Genomic DNA, 18,690 nt, shown 5'->3' on the forward strand with positions numbered 1-18,690 from the left:
AGTTATTCTGATGGAATGTTTGTGTTTTTTTCTTCTGAAGTTTATTGCTCATCTTTATCTAAATAAATACACGAATCTTCAAGAATATTAAGAGACTATTATAGACTTCCAAGAGAAATTTTAAATTTGAAGGTTGGCCCTTCTTATAATGTACTGGTATTTTTCCCTAGTGGGACATGTACCTACAAGTTAGTAATAATAGGCTGTGAAGGTTTTATTTTTCAAGACCTAATAATACCAAATAGTATTCCAGGTGCTTGGCCACCTCTTTTATTATTATCCAAGTGCTTTGCCTTGTACCACAGCTGTCTTCGTGAGGCTAAAATTCTATGAAAGTCCAAACAGCCTTAAACCATTTTGGTCCCTTGTTTTCAGCATGACATGTGTGTGCTGTGTATTGGAAACTATTGATATGAATAAAGAAATGAAGCTACTGGAGCCCACAGCACCCTTATAAATGCTTAGCTTTAAGAAAAACTTCTATTTAAAGTCAGACACTTGTGGCATGAATAAATCAAACTTTAAAACTTCACTTGATTAAAATAGGCTGCCTTGTTGACATTTGCTCTGCCTTACAAAGGCTTAGAGCTTTGAGTCAAAGTAAGGCAACAATTTCTGCTCCAAAACACCGCAAGGCATACATTGGTCATTGTTGTGTCCTTTTCATAGCGTGCACATTAGTCTGCTGGGGGCAGCAGGTGCTTCCATTCTTCAGTGCAATAAGCTCTATTCCCTATAAGCTGAGGGTTGCCTGGTATTCTGCTTCTGGTGGGGTGGGCAGCAAGTCTCTAAAACTGACAAGACAAGTGCTTACTTCTGTCACAAGACAGAGCATTTCACCAGGTCCCTCGTACTCCCTTTCACACTGCAAAGAAAAAACGTCCAGTGAGGCTTTAGTGCTCCTTCATTAGGAGGTTTTGTCTTTTGTTTCCGGGTTACAGAGCCGGCCGTAGATTTCTAAACAGCTCCTGTAAAAGTGAGAGAAAAACAGGTTTAGATTACACATTACCAAAACAATGAAGTTGTCAACTTAGATTAGAGGGAGTTTCTACCTTGGGAGTTAACTAGAAAGTGAATTGGATGGTATCAATACTTGTTCCAATCACAGACTGCTTCAATTTTTCCATCTGAAATGAAATCTGTCACCTTCCCACCACCCTGAACAACTGTCAAACATAAGGATTAAAATAATGAAACAATCTTTAGGTCAGGTAGTAAGAAGCCCCAGGCTATTTTTTTAAGCAAGAGATGAATGATTTATTGACCATTATGAAGTGCTTCTCTTACTACACTATCTTATTTACTTAGTCCCAAGCTGTGATGAAAAGTATTAGCAGTCTTTCCACTTAAATAAAAAACTGAGACATTTATATGTAACCTAGACTTTTGAACTGTGCTACTAATTGGGAAAGGAATGGGCACCTTAGTGTCGGACTGCCTCTACTGACCCATACTAAATATGTTCTTTGGACTGAATAATACTGACTCAGTGTGATATTTTGTAAATGTCACTGTCACACTAATTCATGTCACCCTTTCGTTGGCCACCTTAGATGATAAAACTGCTGCCTCATTGTCATTCTTAAATTGTTTAGTGAATATGGGAGGAAAAATTAGTCTTATTAGCTATTTTCCCCTGAAGCAATATTTGTGTTGAAAACTATTTAAAGGGACAAGACCTGAAGATTTTGCTTTTTTTAAACCTTTCATTGTCCATTTAAATCAATTATGAGAGGTCTTGTGCCGTATAAAAATACCCAGTCGTGTTAGGGGCATCTTGGACTGTAACCTCATTTCTCATAATTGTGATCTGAGCTATGCATCTAAAAAGTATGTCAGAAGATCAGAAAACTATTGGTATGCAGGCTTCTAGAACCAAACCAATAATGACTAGTATGGTTAAGTTGGTTAGCATTCAAAGGATGCAAGCACAGGTCTCCCACCAGAGAGATCACCTTGAGACTGTGTCTCTGTTCCACTTCCCGCAGGAGTGGGGGCATCGAGCTGCTCTGACTTCTTGGGTAGCATAGCCCTTTAAAAACACAAAGCCATTTTTCATCCAAGAGTCAATAACTGGAATTTTTAAAAATTATCCCCTCACCCAAAATCAATCCTTCACAAACTTCCCCTTAAGCTTCTACCTCCTTAACCAGCATTTATGAACATTTTAGGTAGCAGTAAAAACTGACTTATAAATAGAGAGCTCTTCAGTGAGGCTGATCCTTAGCTCCTCCATCTCTTTGTTCTTCTGCTCTTGGAGTTGGACCCTGCTTTTCAATTGCCTCTGACTGTCTTCCATTTCTTCCATCTGTTCCTGTAGAAAAAAAAGCCAAGGGGATTTTTAATGAGCCTGGGTGGAAGAGGGCAGCAGAGAATGAGGGCTTTTCACATTTACTCAGTCTCCTTGTAGAAGCATGACGGGATGAATTTCAGACTCAATTGGCTTCTCTACCATGTGTTCCATAGACTTCCATCTGCAAGGGAGGCAATAGCTATGTCTTAGACAGTCTGTGAAGTTTGGAAGCTTTTTTTTTTTTTTTTTTAATTTATTCCAAAGCAAAGATCATTAGATAGCTAATACAATCTTTAATTGTACAATTCGGATTCTGGTGAATTGGGAAAGAGGGTAGGGATTCAAAATATTAGGGACAAAACTTCTTGATCCAGCAATATGACTGACAGATTTGTATTTCCAGATTTTTATACAAAAAAAAAAAAAAAAAAAAAAAGCAGCTCTCTTTGTAGTGGCAAAGAATTGGAAATTGAAGGGATGCTAATCAATTGGGGAATGGCTAAATGAATTTTGGTATATGATTGTAATGGAATACTATTGTATTCCATAAGGAATGACAAGCAGGATGATATCAAGAAATCCTGGAAAGATATCAATTGATTCAGTGAAGTGAGAAAAACTAAGGAGATCACGGTACACAGTAGCAGCAATATTTTACAATGATGAACAATGAATGACTTGGCTTTTCTCAACGATAAAATGATTCAAGACAATCCCAAAGGACTCATGTGCTGTCTCCTTAGAAAGAACTGATGTTTTCTGAACACAGACCAAAGCATGTTATTTTTCACTTTTTGTCTTTGTTTTTTTACTATTTATTTTGGCTTGATTTTTCTTCTACAATGTGAAACTGTTATATGTGATTACACAAGTATAACCTATATCTAATTATCATCTGGGGGCAGGGGGAGAAGAAAAGGGAGAGAATTTGGAACTCAAAAAAAACATTAAAATTGTTCTTACATAATTGAACATAAAACAAAAAAAAATGTTTTTTAAATGGTAGGGACATAAGGACTCTTAAATCATCTGGTCTAAGTCCCTCATTTTATAGACTAAGTAGGCTCAGAACGAGGAGGGTACTTGCTTGAGGTAACATGATAATGACAAAACCAAAACTAGTACCCAAGTCTCAAGTGGCAGTTGATTAGAGATTAGTCAGCAAGAGAGTTTTTGATGTTTAGTAATGAGACATCTGGTCTGGACCCCTTTGATCCTTTCCAGTTCTAAAATCTGTGTTGGGTTTTTTTGTTGTTGTTTACTCTGATATCTGGGTGGTCTTCAATTGTCTTACAATTTAAGCTCTCTGAAGAACAGAGATAGTTTATTATCTACTATAGGATTATCAGTCATCAGATACTTAATAAATGCTTGGTGATGGTAGTGATGATGACTTACAGGCATCTGAAATTGAATCCCATTTGCAACATCCATATACTACTGAGCCAGAGATTTATGGGAATTTGTCCAAGAATTAAATTAAGTTGATGGTAATAAGAGACTGCTCTCAAATAACACTATCTGAGATCTTGACCAGATCTCTCTGACAATTGAGTCAGCTTAGCTTGAATAAATTGCTAAGTGATTAAGTAAGGTGTTTGTCAGCCATTCACCAGTGTAGCTGTTGGTCTAGACAGAGGCTAGGGAGTGGGGGTTGGAAAGTATGTTATGAAAGGCCAGTGACTTCATATTCCTCAGAATCTGAAGCCTTATCACTTCCATTTTTTGGGCTTTAGTTTTCTCTGAAAAGTGAAGGTTTTGGACGAGATTTATCCTGGGCTTTTTCCTGTTCTTATATATTCTGCATCATGGAACAGGAAACTAGCTTTGGTATATCTCGCTTTTAGAAGGGCCAAAAATATTTACTGTCTGAATCATCCTTGATGTTGCACCTGTGATACAACAATGAATTTATAGCAATAAAGCATTTTATTTCTCCCACTCCATGCTTTTCAACCTCTGAGCATTTGCCCATGCTGTGTCTTATACCTGGAATACCCACCTCTTTAACTATTGATATCCTGCCCAGACAAAATATTTCCCTCTTCCATGAAACCTTCCCTTATCTCACTGACTGGAAGAGATAACTCCCTTACCTGATGTCAGCACCTCACACTCTGCTTTTGTACCAACTTATTTCATATTTCATTAACATTTGTATTGTTAAAACTTACCTATTTTATTAAGTGCCTATCATATAGATAAGGAGCCAGTAGTATGAGGACCACTTCCATTTATCTTGCACACTGCTGTCAGAGTTATATTAAAGTACCTACACCTGTTTTAAAAGTCACCTTGGCTTACTGTGGCCCCAAAGAGAAAGTCCAAACTCTAGTCTGTCACTGTTTGAGCCCCTACCTGCCTCTTTATTTTCCAGTGTTCCTTTACACAAATTATCCTGAGCCAGTCACACTGATTCATTGTTCTGGAACGGGCTAAGCGTATTCATTCTGTTTATATTTAATACTCCCCCAACTCTTGTCTGATTCATGTCCTGTAATGGCCAGTTAAAACTGTTTCTTCCACAAAGACTTCCTAGCTGTCTACGCCTGCCATGTTATTTCAGTCTGAAACCCTTTTAATGAACCACTCACTTGGCACCTTATAGGTATTCTGTACTCTGTCTCACAAAACTCAATGTCTTTAGTGGCTGTTTCAGTGTTCTTGGTATTCTCAGCCATTGTTTGTCCTCCAAGAGGACCGTGATGTCAGGAAGGTGATACCATGACATACAAGTGAAATGGATTTGTGAGGGAGGGCTGGGCAAGACCACCTGCCTCACTTTCCCCTCCAGAGCCATCTGGGTCCAGTGGCCAGCTAGAGATCAGGAGAACTGGAGATGGCTTTGGATGCAATGGAAGGCCTAGGCTTTTTTAAGCTAAGTTCTTTAGCAGGTCTCAGTTTGACTGAGACCAAAACCATTCAATGATTAAGACTAGGTAAGAAGGAAATGAGGGTACGGCCAAATGGTAAAGTAGATAAGAGCACTAGCTCTGGAGTTAGGAAGACCTGAGTTCAAAAACTGTCTCAGACACATGGCTTGCTGTGTGAGCTACTTAGTTTCAAGTGCCTCCCCCTCAAAAAAAAAAATGTAAAATTAAAGAAATGAGGCAAAAAAAATGCCCTTTTTTTTACCTAGTCCAAAAAAATAAATAAATAAAAGGAATCAATCTGGGAGAAGAGACCTTCAGAGTTTGTGACCAAAACTGCAATATGCTATTTACGTTCACTCTGAGGCAATCTGGGCCAAAATAAAGACCTAGTGGTCTGGGACTTTTGGTCCGCCAATCAATTGAGACCCAGAGCCATTTCAGTATAAGGTTTGGTTCTTAAAGAAATCTAGCCCATGAACCTCAAAGTATAAAAGGAGAAAACTTCTAAAGCTTGTGGTTCTGCCCTCATTCTTAAAGAGGACCATAACATGAGGGAGGTGTTAGCATATATGCAAGTAAACTGGCTTTAAATGAGGGAAGCACTGAGAATAAATAGAAACTGGTAAACACTTATTAGTAAAATGATTCAATGAGCACTAAGCGCCTACTCTGCGTAAGATCTTGTAAAAAACAACTTTCAAAGACTTTATAGGAAGAAGTTGAAGACACACACAAATAACTCAGTATTGTACAAATTGAGGCATGATTAAATGCATAGGAAAGTCAAACAGTAGCCTGCAATTCATGGAGAGGAAGAAGAGCTTTTACCTGGGAAGACCAAGGAAGGAGCATGGGAGAGATGTAACCTCTAATGTCTAGCACAGGGCCCTACATAGATGAGGCTGTTCAGCTTATTGATGAAGAGGGCATGAAGGCACATATAAGCTGACCTTGACAGGTTGGGACTGAGGAAACCATTTCAGGATTGGTGACGGGAATGGGGAGAATGGGACTCAGACCTAAATGGAGAGATGGGAAAGGGCAAGATGAGACGGAGGACCAGCCAAGGAACACGCTTTGCCTGGAGCCTTGTGGGAATAAAGGGAGTGAGAGGAGGCCGGGTCCAAATGATGGAGGGCCTTCGAGTAAGAATACGGTGCCTAAATTGTATCCTATGAAACAGGCAGTCAGGAGGTTTTTAAGCAAGGCAATGCTGTAACCATCCTTGTGCTTGACAAGGATCAGCACACATTTATATTAATTTCTTTTTCCGCATCTAGTGTCAAACACATTTCCCTCCAGCAGGGGGAGGAAAAGGTGCTGGCTCTGAATAGCCTTCCAGGAACTGGGTAGCATGAACTTTTCCAGAGGTCAATTGGAAAATGAGACCCAAGATTACTTAACCCTGTAATTAATTACCCTAATGATCTCTCCCACTAATACCCTGCCTGATATAATTCCCGCTCATACTCTCCCCATTTTCCAACAGTACAGAACTCCCAACTCTCTGTGTTCCCTTGTTCCCATCCAACTCAATGTCCCACTCCAGATTTACTTGCCCTTTCCACCGTGCCTGTCAAATACCTGCTCCATAATTAAACTTAATTTCATCTTAAGCTTTTCCCTTTCTCCTATCATCCTCCAGCATTCACTGAGCCCTGCCTGGCCAGCTTTTCCAGTCACTGGTTACCTTTTTAATATCTATCACTCACTGCTCATGATAGAACTGGAGTATTCTTTATTCCCCAGTACCACTTTCAGACTCTCTACTTCCTTCACTAATCAATTCTCTTTTGAGGTTCACACTATCCAAATATATCAGCCAATCCAGAGCCCACTGAGGATTACCAAATCTTGGCCACTTTCCCTCCTTACATATTGTTTAGTGCCTCTTTCAGTCTTGCTTTCTAGCCCAACTTTTGCCTTCATACCTTGAGATTTCCTCCTATATACTGATGTTTACTTAAAAATCCTAATATCCCAGATCCTCATTTTACTCAATGTCTATGACCTATTCTTCCACTTTACTTTCAGCTACTCATGGGGATGGTTCTATCATTGAACCTTCCATCACTCACAAAAGTTCACTTCTATGTTTATGAACATTTATAAACATTTACCATTTTAGCTTCCCTCTGTGATCCCTCCTATTTTTGGTCTTCATGGTGACCTCCAAACCCTGTACCCCTCAGTACTTTCCTAGGCTATCACCTCTAACCTGGCTAATCTCTCCTTTCCCAGTCTTAGTCAGTGAACCAGTGCAATTCTAGACCTTTCTAGAGATAACTGGTGGCAAAAATGGATGAAGGGCTAGGCCTAGAGTCCAGAAGATATTCAGATTCAGCCTCAGACATTTACTGGGAAGATCAGTTAACTTCTGTATGCCTCATTTTTTCATCTGTAAAATGAAAATAATAGCACCAAACTTCCAGGATTGTTATGAGGACAAAATGAGAATATTTGTGAAGTGCTTTGTAAACCTTAAAGTATTAAATAAATGCTATTTATGATCTGCTACTCTCAAATCTCTAGCCCTGTATCCTATATACTGATCATAACTTGCCAAATGTGGATTACTTCCACCCTCTGCCTTTTACATCTAATCATAAGTTTGCTGGTAGCTGGAAGAAGTCCAGGAGAAAAAGAAGCTGATTGGGTCCATTACAAACTTGTATTAGTTAATCTAATTAACTGAGTCCATTGCAACAAGGCAGTCCTTTAGTTTCCTTCTAAGTGATCTCCTATCCCACTCATTCTAATGACTGCTCCAAATCTCTTCACTACTTCACTATCTTCCCTTGGCCTCCTAGCTTCTCAACTTCTTAAACAAGGATCTGGCCTCATACTTCATTGAAAAAATGGAGGCCATCTGCCAAGTCCACTCTTGCCCATCATCTCCCCTAAATTCCAGTGTCTGATGTTGAGGTAGCCCTTCCCCTTCCTCTTCCTCCTCTATATGTATTCTTGTCCCTTTTTTTCTAGTCACTTGGTCTATTATCCCAACTGTCTCTAATTGTCAATTATCTCTATTAATTCCTTCCCTGTTGCCCACAAACATACTCATGTTTCCCCTTCATCTTAAAAAAAAAAAAAAAAAAAAATCCAGCTCACTTGATTCAACCATTCCTGCTATCTCCCTTCATTCCTCCTTCCTTTTTCAGCTAAGTGCCTTGAAAATGTTCACATTTTTGTACTTCTACTTTCTCTCATTTCACCATTTTTAAAATCCTTGACCATTTGAATGATCTCATTCAACTGAAACTACTCTTCATAGCCAGTGATTTTTTAATTGCCAAATCTATTGGACTTTTTGTAGTTGTCATTCTTATTAGTCTTTCTACATGTGACACTGTTGATCATTTTCTCCTGCTGAGTACTCTTTTTTTTTTTTTTTTTTTAAACACTGCTGTCTCCTATTTCTCCTATTTGTCTACCCATTTCTTCTCAGTCTCCTTTACTGGATCTTCACTCATAGCATGCCCATCAACTATAGGTATCCCCCAAAGTTGTACTCTTTTTCTCTGTAGTTGGGTTCAATAACCTGGGCTCCACAGACTCCCAAGATGCCCCTAGATAGATGTCAGATGATATTTGGATTTAGATGGGAAAAAAAAAATTACATCCTTTTTTCACTAATCTCTAATTGAAATGTAATATATTTTTCAGTTATTTAAAGACACTCTGAGAAAAGGACTTTAGACTTCACTAGGCAACCAAAAGAGTCCATGGCACGTACACACACAAATGGTAAGAATACCTGCTCTATATTCACTCACTTGGTGATCTCATCAGTTCCCATGTGTTCAGTTATCTATCATCTCTGGGCTGATGATTGCCGCATCTATATATATCCAGCCCCTGTCTCTCTCCTGAGTTTCAATCCCATATCACCAACTACTTAGTGGGCATTTTGACTTGGATAGCCCATAGGTACCTCAAGCTCAACATGTTTAAAGCAGAACTCATCATCCCTCCCCCCCAAAATAACTCTGACCTTCCCTATTATTGATGAGGATATCACCTTCTTCCAGGCATCCAGTTCATAACGTTGAGCTCTACTTCAATTCCCCACCTTTATACCATATATCTAATCTATGAAAAACTCCTGTTGTTTCCATCTTTACAGAATTTTTCATACATTCATTTCACTCCACTCTCACACAATCACCACTCTAGTTCAGGGCTTCATCACCTCTTCCTTGGATTACAACAATAAACTACTCGGTCTTTCAGTCTCTCCCTATTCTAATATATCTTCCATTCAGCCACCACGGTGAGTTTCCTGAAGCCTAGGTCTGACCACATCTTATCGGCACTACTCCCACCCCACACCCAATTCTATACTTCAGTGGCTCCCTTTTACTTCTAGGATCAAATAAAATATCTTTTGTTTGGCATTGAAAACTCTTTACAACTTGGCCCCTTCTTAGCTTTCCAGTTTTACTTCTCCATGCATTCTATCATCCAGCCATACTGGCCCAATGGCTAATCTTTGCAAAGGTTATTTACTTTATTTCCTATCTCCATGCCTTTTTGCTGGCTGTTTTTCATGCCTCCCTCCTTCTCTGTAGAATTCCACCTTTCCTTCAAGACTCAACTGCTTTCTGCAGAAGGCCTTTTTTAGTCCCTGAAGCAACTGGCTGAGTCTTTTCTTTTATCTTCTCTTTATTGTGTATACATCTTGTTTATGTACTGATTTTTATATATGTTGCTTTCCCCCATTAAAATGCAAGTTTCTTGAGGGCAGGGACTGGGTTTGTTTTTTGTATTTTTTGTTTTTACTATCTTCAAGACTTAGCATGATTCCTTGCATATAATAAGCACTTAATAAATGCTTGTTGATTGAATAAAAATTAGCACACTATGGTAGAAGATGCTTTATCAACACAAAAGTACAAGAGACCTTTAGTTATTATTTAATCCTATTACTCAGATTCCATCAGATTCCATCAGTCCCTAATGTCCTATCCCATCCCATTTCCTGCTGTCTCAAGACCCAATTTCATCTATTGCATTTTTGCTAATTTACTGATAATCACATTAGGATCCTTAAATCAGGAAATTCAATAACTACAATATGACATTTAACAATCTTAACAGCAATATTTTGCGATATCTAACCTTATTCTCTCTTGCTGTTTTAACAACCTGTGCTCAAACAGATGCTCCCTCCACCATGACCTTAAAAGCATATAAATCTCCTTCAGATTCCAACTCTCCACCTTAAACAACACTCATGGGGGGGCCTACCCTGTATTGTTTCACGTCCTCATCTCGCTTCTGTCTCACAAGCAAGATCTGGTCTTCTAGGTTCCTGTTTTGCAAACGGAGTTGTCTGGCCTCTGCTTGTAATGGTCTCAAGGTCTCCTTCATCCCTTGAATTTCTGCCTGTGTTTTCTGTAGTGCCTTTGTCCCAGCATCCTTCCTCTCGAGGAGTCGCATCAGTTGGGGTTCATACTCTTCTTCTAGGCCCTGGCGGCTTTCTGCCATGAAACTCTCAAACTCAGCAGAGAGCCTCCGACTCTCCTGTAGAAAATGGCTATCCCCCTGACCCCGAGGGGCTTCCAGCTGCTGCCGAAAATGCCCTTTCTGTTTCTCACATGTATCTTTGAGCTGGGTCAACTCCTCAGACAGCTGGGCAACACGAGCGGTGAGTTCGTCCTGGCAGGCGGCAAACTGGGCGACTTCCTGCTGCCGGCACTCCAGCTGGTACTGGCAAGCTACACATTCTTTTGTCACCTTGAACAGCTTTTGCTTCACCACCCGGATCTCCTCCCTTAGCCCATCACACTCCAGCTCCCCTTGGGCATGGAGTTTGTAGGCAACCAGAATGTCCTGGTGGACCTTCTGCACCTCCTGCAGAACCGGCTCTCGAAGCAGCACCAGTTCATGGATAAGACTGTCCCGCTCCTCCTCCAACTGAGCCACAGCTTCAATGCACTGCTGGAAACGGCATTCCAGAAGCTCCAGCTCCTCTGGACTCAGGCTGTCTTCAACCCTGAGGCTCTCCTTGGAAGCAAGGTTCTCCTCACAACTGGCTTTCTCCCCCTGTGCATTTGTCTCCTCTGCATTTGGGGTCTCCTCTGTATCAACTCTCTCTACCTCATGCAGTGTCTCCACTGGGCTGACCATCTCCCTTACACACAGTGTCTCTTCTGGGGTGACTTCTTCCCTCACATTCAGTGTCTCCTCTGGAGTGACTGTCTCCCTTACACAAAGTGTCTCTTCTGGGATAACAGTCTCCCTTACACAGAGTGACTCCTCTGGGGTGACTGTCTCCCTTACACATAGTGTCTCCTCTGGGTCAGCTTCCTCTTCTGAGTTCAATGTCTCTTCTACGTAGAGTACATCATCAGCATCATCTGTGGCTCCAAGGTAGAAAATATCCTCTAAGTTGACATCCCCCTGTAGGGACAGAGTCCTCTCTGGGTTCAGGACCTCTTCCCCTTGCAGGAATTCAGATTTCTTCTCTTGGAGTGAAGGATTGTCCTCTGCCCCTGAATCCCTGCAAAAGAAAATTCTGAGGTCTGTGGAAAGCCAGAGCGAGGATGGGACTTGTATATGAGAGTAGTTTCTCAGACTTTGGTAATGTTACATACACACACACATTCTCCCTCTCTCTCCCCTTCCCTTTTACTTCCTAAAGTGATTCCTTGAAAGTCCAACCCCCCCCCCCCCCAGGGAAGCTGTGACAGCCAGTTTGTCTGGGTACACTCACCAGAAAAAGGTGACAATTAGACACTGGATGGACTTCTTTTCTTTCTAAAGACTCTTTAAGATCTAAATAAACTTCCCAAACAGCAAAGTATTTCATAGAATGTTGTGAGTCCAATGCAACTTCATTCAATGCCCTAGTTTTCCAGATTAGGAAACTGAGACTTAGGAGAAGGGGAATGATGTGCATGAGGTTATATAGTAAGTGGAATAACTGGGATCTAGTTTTAAATTTTCTAACTCCAAAGTCACTGCTCTTTGCACTATACCATAATATCTCTGTCTTTCTAAGATTGAAGCTTAAGATTTGTAGTTAGGGTGCAAAGTCTTTACCATTTATATTTCAAATTCCTCATAAAGGTTCTTCTTGTTTCTTACCATTGTAACCTAAATCCTTGTGGGGAACTTCCTTGAAACCCTTTCTCTGCCCTCAAAGTGGAGGCCCAACAGGTTTTTTGGTTGGATCTGTAACTTCTTAGAATCTTCCAACTAGAAGAGACCAACCCTTCATTTTATAGATGAAGAAGAAAAAGGAAAGATTTGATTGGTCATACATTAACTGGTAAATAGTTTGAACTGGACTCCTGTCCTGAACTCAGGACTCCAGGTTCCTGCCTATCTTTGTTCCAGTATGCCAAAAAGGCCACTTCGACTTTAGAGAAAATTGCCTGGATTCAGAATACATTTGGAATTGCCTTGTTTACTCCTGAAGCAGTTTAAGAAGGAACAGGACTTAAGGGGAAAAACCACCCTCTTCCCTCTTTTAAACATTTGTGCCTTCTAACAGATGTATCTCAGTGATCCGTGTTGTGAGCTTTAACATCAAGCTAGCTCTCCTCACTCATTCCCCAACTCCCTTCCCTGCTTAGCTGTGAAACCATTAAAACTGATTTTGATGTTTAATTTCCCACCTTGAGACACAGTACTTTGCAGAGTGGGCATTTGATAAATGCTGATAAAAAGCTAGGTGGCAAGTGAATAGAGTGCTGGACCTGGAATCAGATTTCATCTTTCTGAGTTCAAATCAAGCCTCAACTACTTACTTGATGAGTGACCCTGGTTAAGTCACTTCACTCTGTTTGCCTCAGTTTCCTCATCTGTAAAATGAGCTGGAGAAAGAAATGGCAAAGCAGTATCTCTGCCAAGAAAACCCCAAATGGGCTCACAAAGAATCAGAGAGGACAAATGACTGAACAACAAATTGGAAAGATAAGGAAAGACTCTCTGATGACACTGGTAGAAAGAACAGCACCTTCAACCACACATTAGTTTTAGATAATTGTCTAAGCTAAAATACTGAGAAGTTAAGGGACTTACTTAGGGTCACGCAACCAAAATGTGTCAGACATTGGGCTTCCTGGCTCCTCAACTGTTTCCTACACCTTTACTGATTCATTCCACCTACATCATGAAAAGCTTATGGATTATCTGCTGCTTGTTTGGAATTTACATTTGTTCAAGAGTTCTCCCTTTCCGTCATTAATGGAGTGATCATTGAGAGATGACTAGATTAGCTTCCAATTCTTCAATTCAATCTCCTGTCACTTGGCAGGGGTGTCTCAAGGATGGAGGAACCCTTTAGGGACTTGGCTTCTTATACAAAAGGAGGATACAGAAAAGCTTTTTACACAGTTGCTCCTCTCTAAAGAAACAGGTCCAACGTTGGAGAAATGGGAGGCTTCTGGGTGGTGAGAAAGCGCTTAGCTGGGACTTCAAAGCCTATAACCTCAGGATTCATTTGGACCACAGAAATTCTCCTTCCCCTCTGATCCCGCCTAGTCCTTAGGAGATTTTCTACCTTTTAAGATTTTACGTGTGTGTGTGTGTGTGTACAAACACACGCACATCTTGACAAGGGGGGTATGGGGAGGAAACTGTATGCAAGTATGAATGTGTGTCTCTAGTGCCAGTTTTATCTTTCAGCCCAGGAGAAAGCCAGGCCACCCAGTCCACTCACTCCTCACCTCTCAGAGCCATGGCATTCTGGGACTTGGGCTGAGGAGTGAGGGGGAAGGGAAATGTTAAAACCTGTCAGAAAATCCCTCTCAGAAGATAGCAATCAAGCTCTGTCCTGTCCTCCCACCTCAAGGCAAAGAAGCCCCCCAAAACCACAAGCTGTGCGATCCCCCACACCCACTCTTTTAACATCGGCCAAGAACCAAGAGGCCAAGTGCAGGGCTCAATTAACTCAGGGCTTTGGGGGTCACCACTCTTTTATGAAAGACAGGGCGGTGGGGGAGATGGAAAAGACCCTTAAAGACAATATGAGGCTGGATATTTGCCTTTCCTGCATTTGCTGTATTTGATGATTCATACCTATTAGAAAAGGATTGATTCCTTTTTGGGGGAAGGTCCCCCCAAACTAGCACAAGAGAACTGAATTTCCCGAATACACTCACGCACACACAGATGCCTCCGGGCTAGGCTGGCCTGGACGCTCCTGCCCTCCATGGGGTTTTCCCGGCCCCCAACCCAAGCAAGGCGCAGGGGAGCCATTCCGGCCAGCCCTGCCCATCCTCACGTTCTGGGCGGGGCCTGGTATCTAACGGATCGGGCGAGGATCTTGGGGTGGCGTGGGGTGAGGGGCACGTGGAGAAGGGGCGAAGGAACGGGAAGAAGTTGGAGAGAAACCGGCAGGTTGTGGAAGTCCCTTCCCCAGCCCGTCTCAATCCTGCGGACCCCTCCCCAAAGCCGGGCGGGGCTGGGCGGGTGCGGCAGACCCTTCCCAGCGGCCAGTCCTACCTCTCCAGCCCAGCGGCTCCGGCTCCTTCCCCGCAGGGGCCGCCCTCCCGGGGCTCCTCCGCGCTGGCCATGGCCGGGAGGGTCTCATGGAAAGCTGCAGCCCCGGGTTATTAATATCCCGGCCAGAGCCTCGCCTCGCCGCCAGCTGCAATACCAGCTTGCAGCCCGAGACACCGGATCCCTCCCGAGCTCCCCGCCCCCCGCGGCGCGCCCACTTGGCTCTCGCTTTGGCCTGGGCCCAGGGGGCGGAGAGAAGCGGCCCTGGACCGGTCAGCCGGCCCTGCCCAGCGCTGCCTCCCCGGGGGCGGGGATTGTGGAGGAAGAGCCCCTGGGCTGGGGGCGCCTTAGCCGGGAGGCTGGCTCCGGACTCCTTCACAGGCTCATAGAACTGGGAGGTCCCTTAGAGATCGTCTCTAAGGAGTCCTTTTGGGGGAAAAAACCCACAAAGCGCCTCATTTTACAGAAACTCGTGCCACTGGCATGGGCAAGGCAGTGGCACAGTCACAATCAGAACCGGGCTCCCTGTCTCCCAATTCAACAGTCTTTTCTCTACACTGACGCCTCCTTCTCCGCTTCCTCCGCTGAATGGGGAACGTCGGGGAAGGAGGGGACCGCCGGTGCAGGAGAACTGGCCCGGATCCGTGCCCCATTCCCACTCCCTCTCACAGCCCTCTCTCCATCCCTCCCCGCTCTTGGGCCCAATACTTCCCCATCGGCTGATCCCTGAGGGGGGAGGGGTACCACAGCCTCTCCCACCCCACCCCCAACCCTGTGGCCAATTAAGAGCTCTCTCTGACCTGCTAGATAAGGCTGGTGAGCCGACTGATGCCAGAGACACGTTGGCACCCAGCCCTGAACTTGAGTGACCCTCTCGGACGGTTTGCCATGGAGGGCGCTGTTTAGATGCAGATTGGAGTGGGTCCTTTCCAGCCGTGGTCCTGTGGTTTTCCTTATGCAGTCCAGGCCATCTCTGCTGGTCCTGCTCTGTCTGGCCTCGGGACCCAGATGGCTCGGGAGGGGAAAGTGAGGCAGATGACCTTGCACAGCCCCACTGAAACCCGATTCACTTGCATGTCATGGAGTCATCTCCCTGATGTCCTGGTTGTCTTTGAGAAGGAAGGGCAAACATAGCATCACTCCACTAAATATCCGGGATGGCTGAGCAGAGTGGATTTGCCCCATTTTCTGCTTCATAGATCCAAACCTAGATACCTTGGGCATCAGCCTGCGCGGTGCCCTGATTCTGAGACCAGCCATGATAGGAGTCACACCACAGACAAAACTCAATGCTGTGGAAAGAACACTGGACTTGGAGTCAGGATCTGGTTTTGATTACCTGTTTCTGTTTTGGCCAGAAATCCAGGGTCCAGTCCCCTCCCCTATTTTATCTTTTTTATTATTATTATTTTGGTTTAAATAAAAGAGACCATTCTCTGCCTCATTTCTAACCTCCCCTTAATCACTGAACGGGCGTGGCCCCAGTTAAACTGAGATCTGTTGAAAACCTTAGCCTTAAAAAGGCCAAGGGCTCCCGCTGCAGCTGGTACCATCTCGTCATCCTGATCTCTATCTGACCACTTGACCCAGATGACTCTGGAAAAGAAATTGGAAATGGTGACTTTGTACAGCCCTCCATCACTTCAACCCAATCACGGCCCTCTTCAAGAATGAAGGACGGGCAGCAATAACATGGATGAGGATGTATGGCTGTGAGACCTAAAAACATGTCTCCTTGTAATTGGAAATAAGTTTGTTTGTTTTGAGACTGTCTCCCTATCTTGCCCAGCCTGAAAGTGCAGCTGTCACTCACAAGACCAGTCCCACTTCTGATGGGCAGGGAAGTTTTGACTTACTCTATTTCTGGTTTGCCCCTCCTTAGGCATGTTGGCAGCTCTCTCCGGATCACTCTATATTGGTCCTAGATTTCCTATGGACACCTAGTTGGCCTTTGTGCGGTTGCACTTCAAAACTCCCAAGCTCAAACAGTCCACCAGCTCCAGACTCCCTTGGAAGGGAATACCAGAGGGCCACACACGTGGACCTGTAAATTAGTGTTTTGTAAAGGGCAATGGAGAGACACAAAGTGAGTGTTTCGTTATATAAAAAAGAACTTTACAGAAAACCAGAGTGAAGGATATCATTAGGAGAATGTATGTTATGGAGTGGGGGGAAACACTGGTAATGCATTGGTATTCTTAAAATGACAGGAGAAAGCCAGGAAGACTTCTAGAATAGTGGGCAATCCTACCGTGATGGACTTGGGTAGTGTTCTGCATTGTGAGAATATCCAATTCAGTGAGATCACAAGTCTATTCAGATGTATGAATATGAACTAAGGATGAATAAAGAAAGTAGAACTAGAAAATATACACACTGGCTGCCTTGACATTGATGAAAATAACATAAAATAAAATTCTACAAAACTCAAGTGAAACTAAAACCACTGATCTCAATCTCATAGAAGAGATATACATTCCATCATTCTGTACTTCTTTGTCAGTTGGGTTTTGACTATATTTGACTTTTTTACAAGGAAAAATTGGAAATGGGGAAAAAATGCCATATTGGCAAATGTTTAACTACACAAATGTTTCGGCGATCTCAATTCAGGAGAATCCTCCAGCAAGGCAAAACCCAACACTCATGCCTACCCTTTGTCTTACCTCACCTCAAAAGTTAGTGGTAGGGGGCAGCTAGGTGGAGCAGTGGTTACAGCACCAGCTCTGAAGTCAAGAGGACCTGAGTTCAAATTGACCCCAGACACTTAACACTTCCTAGCTGTGTGACCTTGGGCAAGTCATTAAACCCCAGTTTGGGAGGAAGGGGGGGAAGTCACAGAAAGTTCACCTACCATGCTGGAAGATAAATTCAGATTAAAGAAATCTTAGCCAGATATCCAACTAAACAAAGTCATCCCAAGAGCATTTTAGAATAGAAAGATAATTATAAACACAAGAAATGGAAACAATTTGCTAAAAAGCACTTCAATAAACTGTTTCCTCCATTGAGATTAGTAGAACTACCACACTTGTAGTACTAACATCACAGTCCCTGAAGTGTTGATAAAAAATGCAGAAATGGCACTAAAGAGAACAAAAATGGGAAAAGCAGCCAGACTAAATAAAAAGTAAAGCTCAAGATTGATGTTTTGAAAAGGCATAAATAAAATTATTTAACAGGAAGAATAAAATTAATATCAGTAAGGTACCCTATTATCAATAAGGATACCCTACAATGAGTGTTTTGTGAGTGTGTCGATAAATTCTTGTGAGTTCTTGGTTGTTGCTGTTACTGTTGCTGTTGTTGTTGTGTGTAATGAAATAAAGGTTTTCCTACCTAATATGAAATTATTGCTTTGAATGCTCATCCTTAGGGACCCTCAGATGGGGAAACTGGACAAGCTATACCTAAATTATATTTGGAGGTTTCCCAGAGTATACTCTAGGAGAAGACATAAGTCAAAAAAAGAAAGAATGACCTCCTTGGGTATCCAGATCGTTTGTGGATCCTGTGAGCCCTCAAAGGAATTTAAGGGGCTCTGAGCCATAGGTTGCATTTTGCCAAGTCTTTAGGATAAAAGGACTATCTAGTTTCAAGATAAGCATTTTTTCAGGATCTATACTAGAGATTTAACAAGAAAATTAAGTAGTGAGTTTCCCATCACTGAAGGTATTGAAAGTAGATATTAGATTACCTCCCACCTGTCAAATTATTGTAGTGGAGAATTCATGTTTCAGGGACGGGTTAGAATACATGGCCTGAATCTCCTTCTCTAGCCATTTGGTGAGGGGAAGATAGGATTTAGTGTTTAGCCAAGTTTATATTCATCTCGCCCTCTATACAAATGAGGTCTAATGGATTCTAGAAGACTGACATGATCCCAACAAAACCCATAACCCTTACTTCCTCTCTCAGGGAATGAATTGCCCACATGCACCTGCAAGTTGAGTTGTCCCATCAGGACTGGTGAGAGGCTTGTATTGAACCAGCCACACTTGCTCACTTGTCCTCCTTGTCACCGAAGGGATGTTGAACTCTGAAATTCCTTCATTGACTACTCTTTTCTGT

General features: G+C 42.6%; 1 protein-coding gene across 2 annotated transcripts; it reads right to left on the reverse strand.

Moving 5' to 3' along the window:
* Window positions 1-510: 510 nt before the first annotated feature.
* SYNC (syncoilin, intermediate filament protein) lies at window positions 511-14,857 on the reverse strand. Of its 2 annotated transcripts, XM_074305378.1 has the most exons (5): window positions 14,623-14,857; window positions 10,417-11,671; window positions 2,190-2,314; window positions 1,956-2,032; window positions 511-968 (listed from the first exon to the last, which is right to left on the reverse strand). In XM_074305378.1, exons 1-5 carry the CDS (start codon window positions 14,691-14,693, stop codon window positions 958-960), a joined length of 1,539 nt encoding a protein of 512 aa, XP_074161479.1. In that variant the 5' UTR covers window positions 14,694-14,857; the 3' UTR covers window positions 511-957. The 2 variants fall into 2 exon arrangements, with proteins under 2 accessions (XP_074161479.1, XP_074161481.1); XM_074305380.1 differs by lacking the exon at window positions 1,956-2,032.
* Between the last annotated feature and the right edge of the window lie 3,833 nt (window positions 14,858-18,690).

The sequence above is a fragment of the Sminthopsis crassicaudata genome, chromosome 3 (assembly GCF_048593235.1).
Source record: "Sminthopsis crassicaudata isolate SCR6 chromosome 3, ASM4859323v1, whole genome shotgun sequence".
Classification (NCBI taxonomy): Eukaryota; Metazoa; Chordata; class Mammalia; order Dasyuromorphia; family Dasyuridae; genus Sminthopsis; species Sminthopsis crassicaudata.

Excerpts from the sequence above, each read along its gene's own strand:
- SYNC (XM_074305378.1), bottom strand. The coding sequence starts at position 14,693 with ATGGCCAGCGCGGAGGAGCCCCGGGAGGGCGGCCCCTGCGGGGAAGGA. Across the intron at positions 11,672-14,622 it reads GGAGCCGCTGGGCTGGAGAG|GGATTCAGGGGCAGAGGACA; the intron begins GTAGGACTGGCC and ends TTTCTTTTGCAG. Across the intron at positions 2,315-10,416 it reads AGGACGTGAAACAATACAGG|GAACAGATGGAAGAAATGGA; the intron begins GTAGGCCCCCCC and ends TTTTTTCTACAG.